This window comes from Zalophus californianus, chromosome 9 (assembly GCF_009762305.2).
Source record: "Zalophus californianus isolate mZalCal1 chromosome 9, mZalCal1.pri.v2, whole genome shotgun sequence".
NCBI classification, from domain to species: domain Eukaryota; kingdom Metazoa; phylum Chordata; class Mammalia; order Carnivora; family Otariidae; genus Zalophus; species Zalophus californianus.
Genome location: NC_045603.1, coordinates 15,612,964 through 15,630,287, shown reverse-complemented (window position 1 = coordinate 15,630,287; position 17,324 = coordinate 15,612,964). Strand labels below are relative to the sequence as shown.

Here is a 17,324-nt window from a genome sequence, read left to right as displayed (position 1 = left end):
GCTAAGAAAGAGCCCGAAAACTGGCGACCATTCCACCGTCCCTAGGGCAAAGGTTCTGAATTCCAACTGACCGTTACTCGCAGCGGAACGAAAGCTTGGAGAAGCCGCCGGGCGAGGGCTCGAACCCTGACAGCCGCCGCCAGCGCGTTCCCGGGGCTCCGCGCCCCTCGCCCGATCTGATTGGACGGCGGAGGAAAGGGGGCGGGAGGCCCCAGGACAAGGCGCGCGCGCAGGCAGGCCAGGGGTTCCCGCGGAGGCACCCAGGGGGCCAAGGGGCGGGAGCAGGCCGCGGGGCGGGGGGGCCCCCGCGCGTGCGCACGTTCGGAGGCGGCCTGCTGGGGGCTGCTGGGAGGGCAGGGCAGTTCGAGAAACGGGTGGGCGTGTGCCGGGTGGGCGTGGGAGGGGCCTGGGGTGCGCGTGCGCGTCGGAGCCGGAGCCGCGGGAGGAGGCGGGAGCTGAGGAGGCGGCGGCGGAGGGGGCGGGTCGCGTCCGGCGCCACGTCCGCAGCCAGAGGCCGCTGCTGCCGCCGTCGCCAACGGAGTCTTCAGGCTCCAAAGCTTGAGGAGGCGCCTGCCGAACCCGCGACTGCCCGGGGCTGTGCCAGTCGCTCAGGCCGCCGCAGCCCTCTTCGGTGCTGCCCACTCCCTCCGCCCAGCCCCGGCTCCAGGCGCCAACCCTCGACCCCGGAGGTGAGTAAGTGGGGCTGGGAGGGCGGGGGGCGCTGTCCTGGCTTCCTGTCCTCCTCTCTGTCGCCTTCTTCCGTTAGCTCTCCTGCACCTCACCACCCCCGGGCCTGGCTTGCCCGAGCGGAGCCTTCTGGGGGGGACTGAGCGGGAAAGGGGGAGGGGCGGGACGATGTTGGGGGCGAACGGAGGTACGCTGGCGGGGTTGTTATTCTTTACATGTCCCGGACTCCCCAGCGGTGGTTTGTGACTGGGGACGCTCCTTGGAAGCCTCCGCTTCACTTCTTAGCTCCTTGGGTGTCAGGCTGGGGGGATGGGGGTGGGAGGGCGTCAGCAGCTTGGGAGAGGAGAGGAATGCGGCTGGGGGGCTGTGTGCTGGGCTTCCCCACCACACTAACTCCTGACCTGTTGATAAACCGCTCCCGTGGGTTCAGGCACACAAGCCTTGGTCCCAGTGCTCTTCCCACGTAGGAAGGCTCTACTCTCACGCCTAACCGAAAGCTGAAACTGGAATGGAGAGAGGCGCTGACGGCGCCAGGGGTGACTGGGGATCGATGGAGCACCCGTCGGTGCCATCATTGCCTCCCGAGTCTAAATAAAAACCGTGCCTGCTATGCACACGCAGCTTCGAGACTGGTCCCCAAGCTCCCACTTCCAATCAGATCCCCGCCTAAACAGATCGCCTTTTCTATATGAGAAGACAGAAATTCTGGAACCCTATGGGAGTGGGGGTGTGCTTGGTGTACAACGTGGAGCAGAGGGAGGAGGTGCTGAGCTTAGCCCTAGTCACGGCTTCTCCAGGGTCATTTTCTGCCTCTCCTGCCACGTCACTCCCTCTGCTAAAGAAAAAAAGAAAAAGACTTGCTTGTGACTAAAGAGATCAGTGGGGGGAGAAGGGGCCGCTGGGAAAGGTTTAGAAACACCTGAAGAGGAGAGTTATTACTTTATTACGCCCTTGTGAACGCTTGTGCTAATTCCAAATGAAAATACTTTATTTGCTATATGCGATTGCTTAACCTTTAGAACATCCACTGGTGTGGCTGCTCTAAGGGGCTCCCAGGAATATTGATACCACATCAACAGGTTTGTGTTTGCGTGTATGTGGGCATGCCTGCTTTTTCAAAGAACTAGGGAAGTAATCTTTAATAAACCTGTATGCACTCTATTTTGACTTTTTTTTTTTCCACTTTTATTTCTTTATGCTATGGCAGATGTACCAGAAACCAAGTTCAATAAAAATGTGTCCATATATAGAGAATATCATTAGAAAAGTTTAAGGATAGGGGCGCCTGGGTAGCTCAGTCGTTAAGCGTCTGCCTTTGGCTCAGGTCATGATTCCAGGGTCCTGGGATCGAGCCCCGCATCAGGCTCCCTGCTCCGCGGGAGGCCTGCTTCTCCCTCTCCCACTCCCCCTGCTTGTGTTCCCTCTCTCTCTGTGCCTCTCTCTGTCAAATAAATAAATAAAATATTAAAAAAAAAGTTTAAGGATAGATGGGAAAGTTTCTGTGTGTGTGTGTGTGTTTAACTTCAGGAAAATCTTTACCTGTCTTTGTTTCAGTCATTGAGTACTTGCTGTTTTTGCTACTTCCTGAAGATATCTCACTGGATTACATATAAACACCTCCAGAGTAGGGCCTTCACATGCTTGTTCTAGTTGTAACCTCAGTGCCTAACACAGTGTCTGACATGGTAGGGACACAAATATCTGTTGAACTAATGAGGTATAATTTAGTGAAGATTACTGATGTACTGGTTATCTGGTTTGATAGCTTATTGTAATTCTGCTTAATGTTTCATTTAAAGGCAACACTTAAAAAATTGCCATTTTGATACTCTCAGTTGTTACTGTCACTAAGGTGGTCGCTTAAGACAGATTACTTTTTCTTTCCTGCCAGATTCAGTGCATTTCTTGTAGCCTGTGTTCTGTTGATTTAATGGGCAGGGGCCATGTTTAAAATCAGCCTGTTCAGGATAGTTGGTTAACTAGAGAAACCTAAACACAGTAAGCTGGTGTTTTAATATACACTGCTTATTGGTGTATGTGTGTTAAAGTTCTGTATAAATGTATTTTTGAAACTCCTTGTAGTTATTTGGCAAAGAAGCTAAAACGGGAGTGAGGATGTGGCAAAGTTCCTATATATAGAATGTGTAGAAGAATTTAGCTAATTCATTTATAGTCTTTTTCTTATAGGAAATTGGCACTTACTATTTAATAACAGGTTTTTGAAATGGCTTTGAAGGTAAACTGTTGTGTATCGTATTTTGTAGTTCGGCTTCATGTAATGTGTTAGTGTTATTTAACTTCCTTTGGTACACAAAGGGGTGTTTAGCCATAGGCAAATTTGTGCACTATTTTCAAAGTTTGTTTTCACCATTAATGAAAACTTTATCAAATGGTGTAGATATCCACAAACAACAGGGATTCATCTGTTTTCCTTAAAAAAAAAAAAAGATTCCTAAGAGGCATTTGTTTACTTATTTCTATTATTGGAAGAAATTACCCTCTAGGGAATAGTGTTGTTATTAATCCTTGCTCAATATACTTGCCAGCTGCTATATCTATGATACTATTGTACTGAACAAGAATTATTTCTCCTTGGCTTAAAATGCCTAATGTAACTACTGGTGAATTGTAGTCTACAGTGAAGAAGTCTTTCACATTTCACAATTTCTTAAAAAAAAAAACAACACTTATAACCAGTTTTAGTTGGTAGTCTAAATTTCGCATGATAGGACCAAGTAGTAAAACTGATTTATGTCCATAGAATAAGTTCAGTTATTTGTCCTGATCTAAAGGCTGTTTTCTGTTTTTATTGCCTTCCTTAGGAAGGTACTTTTTTTTTTTTAAAGATTTTATTTATTTATTTATTTGAGAGAGAGAGAATGAGAGAGAGAGAGAGAGAGCACATGAGAGGGGGAAGGGTCAGAGGGAGAAGCAGACTCCCTGCTGAGCAGGGAGCCTGATGCGGGACTCGATCCTGAGATTCCAGGATCATGACCTGAGCCGAAAGCAGTCGCTTAACCAACTGAGCCACCCAGGCGCCCAGGAAGGTACTTTTTTAAAAATAGAAACTGTGTATTATGAATTCCTAGAGAGCAGATAATTTTGGGGGTTTTGCATGAAATAAATTGATAAGTCCCAAGAAAGTGTGTCCCCTTTGGGGTAAACTGGAGAAGTCCTGTGTATGCTGAATCACACTGAAATCTCAGAGCCTGACAGGGTGTCTTGGCACATAGTAGGGACCCAAGTATATATTGAACTAATAATTCAGTGAGTTTAGGGCAGATGGTTTGCATAGAATTTAATAATTTTGTTTAAGGATAACATTTAAACGGTCATTTTGACACTTTTCCTGCCAGTTGTTACTGGTCTCCATGTGTGTACTTTTAAATTTTACAAGCAGATTATTTACCTTTCCCAATTTTAAGAGATTAGGAGTGTGTTTGTGTTCAGAATTACCAATTTAAGAAAAACAAGACCCCTGTAATGATGACCATGAACAGGATGGTAATACAAAAAATAGTTCTCCTTAGTGATAAAGTGGTAGTATCTGTAAAGAGGTAATATCACTAAAAGTTTGGCACATACATGTGTGTAGGTGTTGGGAATGATTTATGTTAGTAAAAAATACAGGTGGCATTACAGATAGTTAAGGATTTTAGCAAAAATACTTTTTACAAGGTATTTGATGCCTTATGACCAAATTAGGAATTTAGAAAACAACAGTATTTCAAATACTTGCAGCTTTTACACAATTTTTATTACCCTGAGTTCTAAAGGAATTTTAATACTACATACTTGCTGTTAACACCAATGATGTACAAGAAACTCAGACATTAAAAAATATGTATACAAAACAATCCCTGTGGCCTCTTAAGATTTCAGAGCCCTCTAATACCAAGTTCCTCTCCTCTTCTAGCTTGGCAGGACTCCAGATTTTCTGTTTTACTGTTTATTGATAATCCTGCTGGTAACTGTCACTAACAATATTAAATATATCTGTGGATATTTCTGTATAATAGTATCTAGATTCTTACATTTCAAGCTCTTCTACCAAAAATACACCTAACTTAAAAGCAGAATAAATTCAAGGGGGGTTGGGAGTGTGGTGGGCTGGGAAGAGAGAGCTGGTAAATCTGAGAGTATATCCTGAAGAAGTTCCAAGCAAGAATGAAATTTCTTGAGAGTCTGATTATCCTAAAAAATTCCCAAGCACTTTTCAATTAGCTTTTTAATTTGTATATATTTAAACACAAAAAGTATTTTAAGTTACTGTGTAGTAAAATGCATGCATCATACCTCTCCTGGTTCTTGAAGCCACTGGCATACTACTGCTTACTCTTAAATAAGAACATTTGAAAAACACAATTCCAGCTTAAAGTATTTTTTTAACCAAAAATTTGGACCATATATTGGTATGTATCTTGTGATGCTTAAAATTAATGTAGATACAGATGATAATTTTATCCCACTTATTCCACAAATACTGTGTGTCAGCTTACAACAAAAACATATTCTAACAAAATGATAAGAATATAAATAAGATACTCAAATTGCAAACTGACCAGGGAGAACAGCAAATGAGTGGGGGTCTTGAGGTGTGGAGTTGGGGGAAAATAGGACAACTAGGCAGGCCACAGGAACCTTATCCCAACCTTAAGCTGGGATATTACCTGTAAGCTTCCTGGAAGTCAGAGGGAAAGGGAGATATCACATCTTTCTTTGTATCTTTTAAGTAGGAAAGTACATAGATCTCTAAGAGAAGAAAGCATTCTAAATCTGTTGCAGAAACAAAAGTTTTTCTGAATACCGCTAAAGAAATTTCTTACGTGGAGCTCCGTATCAGAGCTATCGAGTGATATAGTAGATAATTCCTTTACAGTGCAGTACAATGTAGTAAATAGCCTGCATAAGGCTCTTTGTCAGGGTTTCCTTACTAAGGACATAACCGAGAATTAAACTCAGTGTTGTCATTTTCTTCAAATCAGCATTTTGTGATTTAAGTATGTTGTTTTTTAGATCACCTTGATTTGAGGATAAAAACCTAAAAAAAACTAGGATAAAAACTAGGTAGATGAACTACATAATCTTTGGAAATACGCTTTTTGAATATCACTGATTTCTAAGACTTAAAATATATAATTTTCTTTAGGTATGAAAGCAATACGTGTTTATGGTAGGAAATTAAAATATAGATGTTAAATGTAGATTTATATATGTGTATCTATATATAAAGGGGGATGGTATTTTTCTCTGTAGCACACTCTCTCTCTGTCTCTGTCTCTTCTCTCTCTCTATATTTCTATTCCCTAGTGGCAGTCTTTTTCAACATTTTGGTATACTTTCTTTCAGTCTTTTCATGTGCATTTAAAAAAATTGGATTATATGATACATGCCTTTTATATTCTCTGAATGTAACATTAGCATTTCCCCATAGTATTTGGTCTTGATAAATTATTTTAACATCTGCCTTGTATGTCTCTAGGAAACTTATAAATTCATCTCTTGCTTTCCACGAGGCTATACTCACTTGTACACTTTCACATGTATTTTGTATTTTGTTTGTTTTTGTTGGCCTTTCTTTCACTCACCTCTTAAATATGAGCAGTCCAGTGAAGGTTAGCAGTCTACTTCTCTCTTCATTCTTTTCCTTGATCATATCACCCATCCCCCACATTTGTACCTATCACTTCAAACCACTCTCAGGGCCTCAGCTCTAACTCAGACTTCATGCTGAATTTCAGACCCTTTAAATCCACTTGCCTGCTAAGCATGTCCTGTAGATGCCCTGAAGGCATTTCAAATCGAGCTGTTCAAAAACAAGTCCTTTCATCATACGTATAGTCAACAGTAATGTATTGCATGCTTCTATTTTAGAGGGTAGATCTCATGTTAAGTATTCTTGCCACAATAAAATAAAAATTTTAAAAAGTCATCTTTTCTCAGGTTTCTTGTCTCCTGTCCCTTGTCTTCATCATCTTTGTCTACTTAGTTGCTCACACTAGAAATTTTCCATCCTATGTTTTCCTTTTATCTCATATTAATACCCAAGCTCTGTTCTACTTCGTACAAAAAATTCAAGTATTTGTCTATCATACATCTGGCATTGAAAAAGGCTCTGGGGATGGAGCAGTGAACAAAACCAAGCCTTGTTCTCATGGCGTTTACATTCTAATTGTGGGAGACACAAAGTAAACATATGTATTTTTATATATAAATATTTGATATATATGATATATATATATAAATCATATATATTAAGTGAAAGTAAGAGCAATGAAGAAAATTGAGCAGGGTTAGGTGAAAATGATAGAGAAAGGAGTAGGAGGGTGCTAATCTAGTGTAAGGTGGTCTGGGAAGATCTCTGTTAAGGGGACATTTACATAAAGAACTGAAGGAAGTAAGGAAGCAAGCCATGCACGTATCTTGGGGAAGAGCCTTTCAGGAGAGGGTGAGCAGGGAAACCCGTGTTGCTAGACTGGTATAAGTGAGAGGCAGAATGGAAGGAGATGCTGTCAGAGTATTAGATGTCAGGCCTCAACTCTGGATTTTATTCTGAACAAAACAGGAAGCAGTTGTAGGGGTTTAAGCAGAGTGTGACACGGCCAGACTGAAGGAAGAGCAGAGGTAGAAGCTCAGAGGCCAGTTAAGAGACTTTGTAGCAGCCCAGGTAAGAGATAAGATGTAACTGAAAGCGGTAGCCGTAGAGGTGATGAGAAGTGGTTGTGTTCTGGATTTATTTAGGCAACAGAGTTTACTAATGATTAGATGGGAATGTAAAAAACAGGAAATCAAGGGTGACACCTAGGTTTTTGCCCAAACATTTATTTATACAGGAAAAACTGGCAGAGATTAAACTGTTTATTCTATCTCACTGAACTTCTAAAGTAGCCACTTACTGTATTTAATCTCTCTGTCCTTCACCTGTTCTTTTTTTTTAAATTTTATTGTAGAAAGAGCAAGCGTGAGTGGGGGAGGGGAGAGGGACAGAGGGAGAGAGAGAATCTCAAGCAGATGCACTGTGTGCAGAGCCTGACATGGGGCTCAATCCCACGATCCCCGGAGACCATGACCTGAGCCGAAATCAGGAGTCAGCCATTTAAACGACTGAGCCACCCAGGCGCCCTGCCTTCTTCATCTGTTCTTGCTTCAGTTAGCTTCTTAAAGCACAGATCTAACGATGTTACTATCATGGCTCCTCTTTGCCTACCCATAGAAGGATAAAGTCAATTCATATTACATAGATGAACTTGCAGATGTCTTTTATAAAGCAACTCTGATCTTTTGAAATGGTGGTCTTTTTCTTTTTTAAATTACAAGATATATGTGGGAAAATAATTTTTTTAAATTATTTTTCTTTCTATTTCATTTTTCTTTTTTTTAAGGAAAATTAATTTTTTTAAGGGATTCTGATTTAGGAAAAGGTAAGTCTTTTTAGTTGGGATTTGTGGGATATATACAGAAAGGCAGTTTTGAAATGTATGCAATTGCTATCACACCTGTTTTTAAGTAAGCTTTATGCCCAGTGTGGGGCTTGAACTCATGATCCTGAGATCAAGAGTCACATGTTCTACAGACTGACCCAGCCAGGCACCCCCCATCACACCTGTTTTTAAAGTCCCGTTAACATACGTAAGATGTATGTGTGTATATAATTTCTCCATATTTCTGTACGTGGTATGGTGGCATCTATTGATTGGTTGATCAGCCAGGTGATCTGGATTTGTATGTGTATGGTATACAGATCCTGGGAACACAGTGGTGAACAAGCTAAACAGTCTCTCCTCTTGGAATTAACAGTTCAGTGGGGAAGAAGGTGGCTCCACAGTAGTTTTTCATAAGGAAGAGATACACATACTCTGTTAGGAATTTCTGCATATTTTGTTTTAAATTTGTTAAATAGTATTCTAATACTTGTAGTATTGGAGTAGTACTAGTATTCCAGTCTTGACTTGTTTTAATCTTTTCTTAGTCAAGTGAATGTAAGAGCAAATATTTTAAGATAGTAAAGGAGATTGGGAAAAGAAAGTTTAACTGTTTTTTTTTATCCCAGTGTAGCTTATTTTATTTCTTGGGTTCTTTTACTACTCGTACCAAGGGCGTAATCACATATGTATTTTTTCCATACATTTTGAGTTCTTTTGCTACCTGTGTTTGTAAGAGCTCTAAAAACAACAATAAAAATGTAATCAAAGTCCATCTCTTAATGATTCAGATTGGTGATGTCATCTTTATAGGATATCATGATTTTTAGAAAATTTTCAATAGAACATGTTTTTTAGTCATAGTATAGGTTTCCTTAAGTCTGTTCTGAAATAAATTACAGTTAAGTTAACCAATACTCTGTAGGAGGAAGCACTTAAGATTTTTGTCTGCCAACCCTGACTTTCCAATTTTCTTTCAATTATAAGCATCAGTAACAGCATCGGAAAGCTTGTACTATGCTTGGTTAGCTCTTTGGTTGGTGTTTGAGATAAGATTTATATTGTCCGCTAGTGTAATTAAAAGTATTTCTTAAACACCACAAAGTAGGAGAGAAATAAGATGTAGTTTCACAAGTGTTTTCAAATGTTGTTTATCTGAATAAAGTTAAGTCTTAATTAAGCATGTGCTAAGAGGTCGTCTCACAGGTTGAGGTTATAATGAAATGTGTATGTGTTTTTTAGGAGATCATGAATCAGGCAGATAAAAATCAAGAACTCCCATCATACCTTAGTGATGAACCACCAGAAGGTGAGTATGCATCCGACATACTAAGAATGGAAACAAACATCCTACTGAAATAAAATTCTGATTGTTTTTATTAAATTTAAAGTAACAATCTGTTTACCTTGTCAGTGAATATGTTCCAAAAATAATTGAAGATAAACATTTTGAGCTTCTAAGAAGAAAGCACAGATATTGCTGAATGGGGACACCACGCAACTGTTTTATTATATAAGATCTGTTCTTTTGCTACTCTTTTATTAAGACCATTTCACAAGTTAGAGTACCCTTTCATTTGTAAAGAATGGGTGTAGGGTGCAGAGGAAGGATGGACTATGTTTTTTTTCATGTCATGCATATAAAAACTCAATTCAAGAGGCACTTGAGATTTGTTATTAAGCTGTTATTTATCATTGGCAGTTCTTCTTCCTGTATTAATACATGGTCTTAGGGTCTGCTTAAATTTAAATTCTCTTTTAGTTTGAAAATTGTGACATCATACGTCCTTTTCTTACCTAAACTTCAAAAATCCTTGAAAACGCTAACTGCATATGTGAATGTCTTCATTATATACAGAAAATGACTATAGGCATTTTCTATTTGTGGTTTTGGTATAGAACATTATTAAACTTAAACCAAATAGTAATTTCCTTTCACAGCTGCATGTTTATATAGGACAGTCCTAATAGGTAAGATAGAGAATCAAAGTGAAGAATAAGGGATGAAGTGGCCAGCAGAGCAGACTGGAGTTGCAGACAGACTAGTATCTCTGGGAAGAGGGGAGAGCTGGAAGTTGTGACTCTGGGTATTTTATTTTCTTCCCAATTACCCACCGTCCAGAATTTTCTTCCTGTATTTCTTATGTTGGTATTTCAAAAATGAAATTGCTAGGAAAACACAATGAAAAATTTGTACTTAAGCCTAAAAGAAGATGGAGGTAGGTAGGTGATTAGTTTTAGTTTGGTGGAAGAATAGCCTGGAAAATTATTAGTTCAGCTGTTTTCTTGACTTATTTTTTTAGGTCTAGAACCCTAGAGTTTTGAAAAGAAAAGTTAGGGCTTAATGAGAAAGTTGATAAGGACTTTGTAGGAATAAAGTCAGGAAAGAGAGAAAGACGGCTCAGGAGCATGCTTGTCAAGGAAGAGAAAGTGCTTTAGTAATATCTTTATATGGCAACCTGCTAAACCAAAGTAGTTTGCAGAGCAGATGATTTATATGGTGGTAATTAAGAGCACACTGTAATTAAAGAGATCAACAGCATTAATATTTATCTGCTTTGACTAAGAAAAATTGTCTTCATTAAATGCATGTGCACCAAATTTCACATAGCAGGATAATCCTAATGAGGGTATTCAGCATGAGGCAGTTACCTGTTTTATCCTCAAGTCAGGATTTTTTTCCTTTTCCTAGTGTTAGTGACCTTAATTACAAAAGAATTACCAGTTATGTAACCCTTTTCATCATAATTTTATAATTAACATATTCAAATGCTTTTCCACATCTTGTCTTTTATTTCAGCTCTTATATTAAAAATAATTTTATTTTATTTTATTTTTTTTTTTTTAAAGATTTTATTTATTTATTCATGAGAGACAGAGGGAGAGAGAGAAGCAGAGGGAGAAGCAGGCTCCCAAGGAGCAGGGAGCCCGATGCGGGACTCGATCCCAGGATTCCGGGATCATGACCTGAGCCGAAGGCAGATGCTTAACCATCTGAGCCACCCAGGCGCCCAAAAATAATTTTATTTATTTCAGAGAGAGAGTGCATGTGCTCGCACAAGCATGTGGGGGTGGGGGGACACAGAGGGAGAAGCAGACTCCCTGCTGAGCAGAGAGCCTGATGTGGGGCTTGATCCCAGGATGCTGGGATCGTAACTTGAGCCAAAGGCAGATGCTTAACCAGCTGAGCCACCCAGCTACCCCTAGTTAAAAATTTGTATTAACTATGCTTATTACTCAGATAGCTTCAATTAAGAATTTGGTTTTTATAAATTTAGCCATTGCTATATCTTTGTGAACTATTTTGACAGTCAGTGATATTTTCATACTTGTGATATGATGTAAAACCTCTAAGCGATGGAAGGAAAATGTTTATGAAGGTAAATTTGTGCTATATTAGAAAAGCTCAATTTTCAGCATTTTTTCTCCATCAGGTATTATCCGTCTCCCATTGTTGTCTTCTCTGATACATTCTGCTACGAGTTAGTAGCTTTGGTAGTCCTAGTTGGGCCTGTGTACCCAAGAATTTACTTTTCTTTGTGTGAGTTGTACCTTTTCAGTGATTAAAGCCTGAACTATTTAGTGACCAAGTAGTTTTCCACAAAGTTTAGAAAAACATAAACACCATTGCTTATGTGTTGTTGCTGCCTAAATCATTAGATTACAAAGGAGAAAAGACCTGGGTTTGTTTGAGGTTGATACAAGCAAATTTTTATGAAATCTTACTGTTAGTTATTTTACGCTTGAGTTTGAGGTTACATACCAACTTGAATGACTCTATTCAAAATGAAGCAAATCAGAGAACGAACTTGTGACTTTATAAATAAATCTGAATTTTTCATACTGATATTACCTTTTCTGGAGTAAAAGAGTTTTTACAGACTGGATGTTTAAATCACATACTCTCTCTCTCCTGTAAGAATTACTGATGCAGTGAAAGTATTAAGCATAGCTGTAGTTTCTCAACACTACAAAAAATGATTTTAGGTAAGTAACATGATTTTAAGATATGAATAATTATCCTATTTTTACATGGCATTAGCTCTTTAAATACATTATTAAAATGCAAATAGATACCCACATATATTTAAATTAGTGGTTCTCAAACTTTCTGGCTTTTCCACTTTTAAAAATTGAGGACCCCAAAAAGCTTGTGTCTGTTGATATTTGCCATATAAATAATAAAAACTGAGAAATATTTTATTCATTAAAAACCCCAATAGACCCATTACATATTAACGTGATTAACAGTTTTTTTTATTTTTAATTTTTTATTTTAAAGATTTTATTTTTCAACAGAGAGAGAGACAGCGAGAGAGGGAACACAAGCAGGGGGAGTGGGAGAGGGAGAAGCAGGCTTCCCGCGGAGCAGGGAGCCCGATGTGGGACTTAGTCCCAGGACTCTGGGATCATGACCTGAGCCGAAGGCAGACCCCCAATGACTGAGCCACCCAGGCACCCTAACATAGTTTTTAAAAGCAAAAAAAAAAAAAAAAAAAAAAGTGAATAGGGTGGGTGACATTATTTTTGAATTTTTGCAAATCTCTTTAATGTTAGGGTTAATAGAAGACAGCTAGTTTCTCACAGCTGCTTCTGTTTAGTCTTTTGTGTTACTGCACATCATTTAGATTCTGGAAAATTCTGTAGACTTGTGAATGAATGTGAAAGAATAAAAGTGAAAGGATAAATGACATGTTAGTATTATTATCAAAGTAATTTTTATCCTGCAGAGCCCCTGAAATGGTCTTGTGGATACCCAGGGGTCCCAGGCCATACCTTGAGAACCAGTGCTTTAAATGAAGAAGGTTGTTTCAGTGATGATTGAATTCTGTCAAGGAAATGAAGGCTAAATATATTTATCTTCTTATTTTTTCATGCTCCTTTTAGGATATAAAGATTATTAACAGCAACAAAAGTGTAAGTCAAGGAAACACTTAAATTTAGATTCTATTTTATGGAAGTTGTCTAGTCCCAAAAGCATTTTTCCTCATAGATATGAAGACTTAGCATTGGACGAAGGTGTTTTAAAAACATGTACAACCATAGCTTTGAGGGAAGAGGTTTTTAGTGTCTTGATCAGTTTGTATTTATGTGGTTCACCTTACCAAAACAACCTCCTGGTTGTTAGGAAGTCTTAGGGTACTTGACTTGTACTGCTCTTATAAAGACTTATATTTGATGGTCTTCATATTTTCTCTCATTAGGTTCAGTGAAAGATCACCCACAGCAGCAACCAGGCGTGTTGTCCCGTGTGACTGGCGGTATCTTCAGTGTTACAAAGGGAGCTGTTGGTGCCACCATTGGTGGTGTGGCTTGGATTGGTGGGAAGAGCCTGGAGGTGACCAAAACAGCTGTTACAACTGTGCCTTCCATGGGAATAGGGTTGGTGAAAGGGGGCGTGTCTGCTGTGGCTGGAGGTGTTACAGCTGTTGGGTCTGCTGTTGTAAACAAAGTGCCCTTAACAGGAAAGAAGAAAGACAAATCTGACTAAAATATGGAGATACACTCGCTCTCCACAGCATTATGATGCCAGTGGCATTGAATTGCTAAATTATGGACTACAACCAAGTCACCTGTTTGGACGTTTATCTTCTAAACTGCTGTGTTGAAAGTATTGATGACTGGCTTTTGTCCAAAAAGAAGAGACCAATACTAGCACAGTGTATGAAGGTTTCTCATACTTAAATTCCAGCTTTTTATCTGGTAAAATGTTACACTTATTCAGTTGTAACTGAAGATATGGTATATTTGATATTTACTATAAGTCTTTCAGTTTAACTAAAAAATGTGAAAGTTGAATTTAGTTGATGATCTTTACAGTTCCATATGTATAATGTGCCAGGTAACTCATTTGCCCCTTAAGAAGGGAACCTTGAACTACATAAACTGTACCTTTGATGTGCCTAATAGTTTCAGATGTCTTAGTTTTTTTTATAACCATAGTTGATTAGGCCAAGAGGCATTCTTTTCTTAAGCTGGTAAAAGTAGCAGGAATTTAGAGAAATTTAAAAGAAGAGATAAATGGTTTTATGATACTGAGTGTTAACCATCTTTTGTTAGATACGCATTACATTAATTTAATCATTGATGCCTTATAAAACATCTTTTCTAATACCCTAAACATGTACAGTTATTAGAACTATATATGGATTCTTTTAAAAATTGTTTGTGAAATTAGTTTTCCCTCTTAAGAATCTCAGGAGTATTGGGGTAAAGGCATTTCTTGCTCTCAGTAGTGCTTGTAGGCATTTTGTTAACTGTCAGTGTAGTTACCGGTCAAGGTTATGCTTCAGCCTGGTTTCATGCTCCATCTTTAATACACCTCACGGTGCCTAAGGAATATTTCTTTGCTGGTCATAAGCTATCTTGGAAGTTTCATATTAAGGAGGAACAAATAATTTTAAATTCTTAAGAATCACCTAAAGCATCCAAGATATAAAAAAATCTTCACGCCAATTTTATCTTTAGGATGGCTTAAAATGTTAGCAGTACCCCTTTTGAAAAACACAGTAAAAGCAGCCAGAGATATTTGGGAGCTGACTTTTAAATCGAAATGAAATGGGCTCTACAGATTAGTTTTGAATGTAAAGTAGTAAGTGCTGTCAGTGGTTTGTAGACTTTTAAAATGTTACCTTACAATCCTTTGAAGAAGTCGTAGACTTTGTACCATTTCCAAGTCAATTTCAGGCAGGGAATTGAAGTTTTTTATTGTGGATGATAAGTGTGTCATGTCTTCTTAACATGTCTCATCATGTCTCATTCATTCTCAAAGAATATGACTTAGCTGGAATTCATCTTTTTATTTCATACTCAGTTTCATAAAAATTTTAAAAGTGGCACATATATATTTGGCATTCCTCTTAAGTAAGGGTTATAATCCAAGCCTGAAAAATCTTAGTTTTCTTTATACTTCAGTCTGGAAATTTGCCTCCATTTTGCAGAATTTGTGTGTGTGTGTGTGTGTGTGTGTGTGTGTGTGTGTGTGTGTGTGTGTGTGTGTGTAGGAAAGGAGGTGATGCTCTAGAGTAAATAAGTCAGAATACATCCTTGAGAACTTAAAACAGATCACTCCAACACCCAAGGCTTATAAATGTTTGTTTCTAAACCACTAGAGTTTTACATTAATAATGTGGAACAACAAATGGATAAGAACATAACTTTTAAAAGCTTTCATAAACACCAGTAGGGATCTTAAGCAAACATACAAAGGTTCTCGAACCTACCGCTACATAGAAAACTGAGAAGTTGTTGAGTTCATCAGAAATTAAATGGTCATTTATTTCATGCACTATGATTTAAGGTATATTTGTTGGTATATCTGGTCAGATGTCATAATCAGCAAAAGGGATTTTTAAAAGAAATTCCAAAGTTAATAGGTGAACACTAAACAATGATCTAAATAATGGTATTGGAGAACTTGTTTCCTGCTATTTGAAAGAAATTATTGCTTCATTACTAGTTTATATTTCTAATTTATCTTCTGTAGTCATAGGCTCTGCTGTGCTTTGTACCTGAATTTCTAAACACAGACTTTAATTTACTGTGTGCTTGCATATTTATTTTCAACCTTGCTTGTCTTTAAAATTGCTTGAGGAAAAATGGTTGTCATTTCTGCCACCTGGTAGAAAAGCCACCTGGTACATTTTATCTCATCAAGTTTGTTTTAAACTCTGGACTATAACTTTATTCAGGGGAGGCTTTTGCAAGGATGGCAGAGAAGTGTACAAATGAATGGTTAGTTATAGAGGTTCTTGTTGTAATGAACTTGCCATTTGATGATATGTACAGCTGTACACTTGAGTCTTTTCCAGTTTATTTGTGTAGACTAGCAACTTGACCTGTGAAACAGTACTGGTTCACTTCAAGAAACTTAAGGTTGATACATACACTTGGAGGCGTCTGTTATTCAGTGTATCTGTTGAGTGGGTATTTGGCACAATGAGGATGCACTTGTGTGACCCACTTGAATGACTGATCTAATAATGTTGACATGAATCCTGTACTTAGTGAAATGTCAGATGAAGATGACTGGTGATTAATAAAATTCTTTTGTATTAAAGGAATGGGAAAAGAATACATAAATCTGTTAATAAAGCACTATGATCTGCAAAAGATGAAATGTTTCATAAAGATCTAAGGAAATAAAGGAAATTTAAAGGAAAAACAGGGCAGTCTTAGAATTTTTATAGTTCAGAAAGTACGTAGTCAGTTTTTAATTTTTGATACTAATGCACAAACATGACAAAACATCTTTGAATATGTATTTTGATACCAAGACAATGAAATGCAAATATATTTTAGTCAACTCTGATGAAGATTAAAAATGCAGATTTTTAGGTTTTACCCCAACTTTCTGAATCTCTGCAGGGTGGGGCCCCAGGACTGCAATTTAACAGCCTCCACAGGTGATTCTTGTCTACAATTTGGGATCTGATGGAGAAGTAGGGAGCACTTTACTCTGTCCTAAGTAACTATGGAACCAACTTGCACCCCTCCCTAAACACAAGTGACTCAAAGAGATGGAAACCAGTTGGAGGAAGGTAGAAAATGGATATATACTGGGTATCTACTTACCTGCCAGAGGCTATCCATACATTATCTGATTTAATCAGTGCTGGGTAAGTACCTCTTTTTACAAATACGAAACAGGCTTTCCGTGTTTGAGCAATTTCCCATTATCACTTTTGAATTCGAGTAAGTCACAACTTCTCCAGTTAATATCCAGAAACATAAATGGGGCTACTCAGTAACTAGTATTTCATTCTGCTGTTGGCAGTCAGTGCTGACTATACACTTGATTTCCCAGGCTAACTTGAGTTCCCTGGAAGTCTTATAGGTAATCATATTTATTTTGGCAGCTAATTACATTTTGTCACAGAAATGAATTTAGTGTAGTTATAAACTGTTGAAATAATTTTGTTATTTGAGCGTTTTTTTTTTTCACGGAGGAAATAAAATCTGACTCTAGTGTTTTATGTAAGGCTGTCTCTCCTTGCTACATTGTTGAAGATTTCAAATTTTATTCTTAGGAAGACCTAAATAAGAATGCAATCATGGAAAAAGGCAGAAAGGTTCAAGGGCTAAAAACTAGTGGAATAGGAATTGGTCTAAGGGAAAATAAAGTCCGTAGACTATGTTTGGCCATGAATGTGTATTTTCTAAAAATTTAATCTTGTCAAGTCAGAGTAAGCTACACATGTATTTCTAGAACTGTGA

At 38.4% G+C, this 17,324-nt stretch overlaps 1 protein-coding gene across 1 annotated transcript; it reads left to right on the top strand.

Annotated features, from left to right (window-relative positions):
* The first annotated feature begins 414 nt into the window (after nucleotides 1-414).
* Nucleotides 415-16,272, top strand: TMEM263 (transmembrane protein 263). The gene is made up of 3 exons (XM_027592215.2): nucleotides 415-689; nucleotides 9,351-9,417; nucleotides 13,313-16,272. The coding sequence occupies exons 2-3, from the start codon at nucleotides 9,357-9,359 to the stop codon at nucleotides 13,597-13,599; spliced, it is 348 nt and encodes a 115-aa protein (XP_027448016.1). The 5' UTR covers nucleotides 415-689; nucleotides 9,351-9,356; the 3' UTR covers nucleotides 13,600-16,272.
* Nucleotides 16,273-17,324: the final 1,052 nt, after the last annotated feature.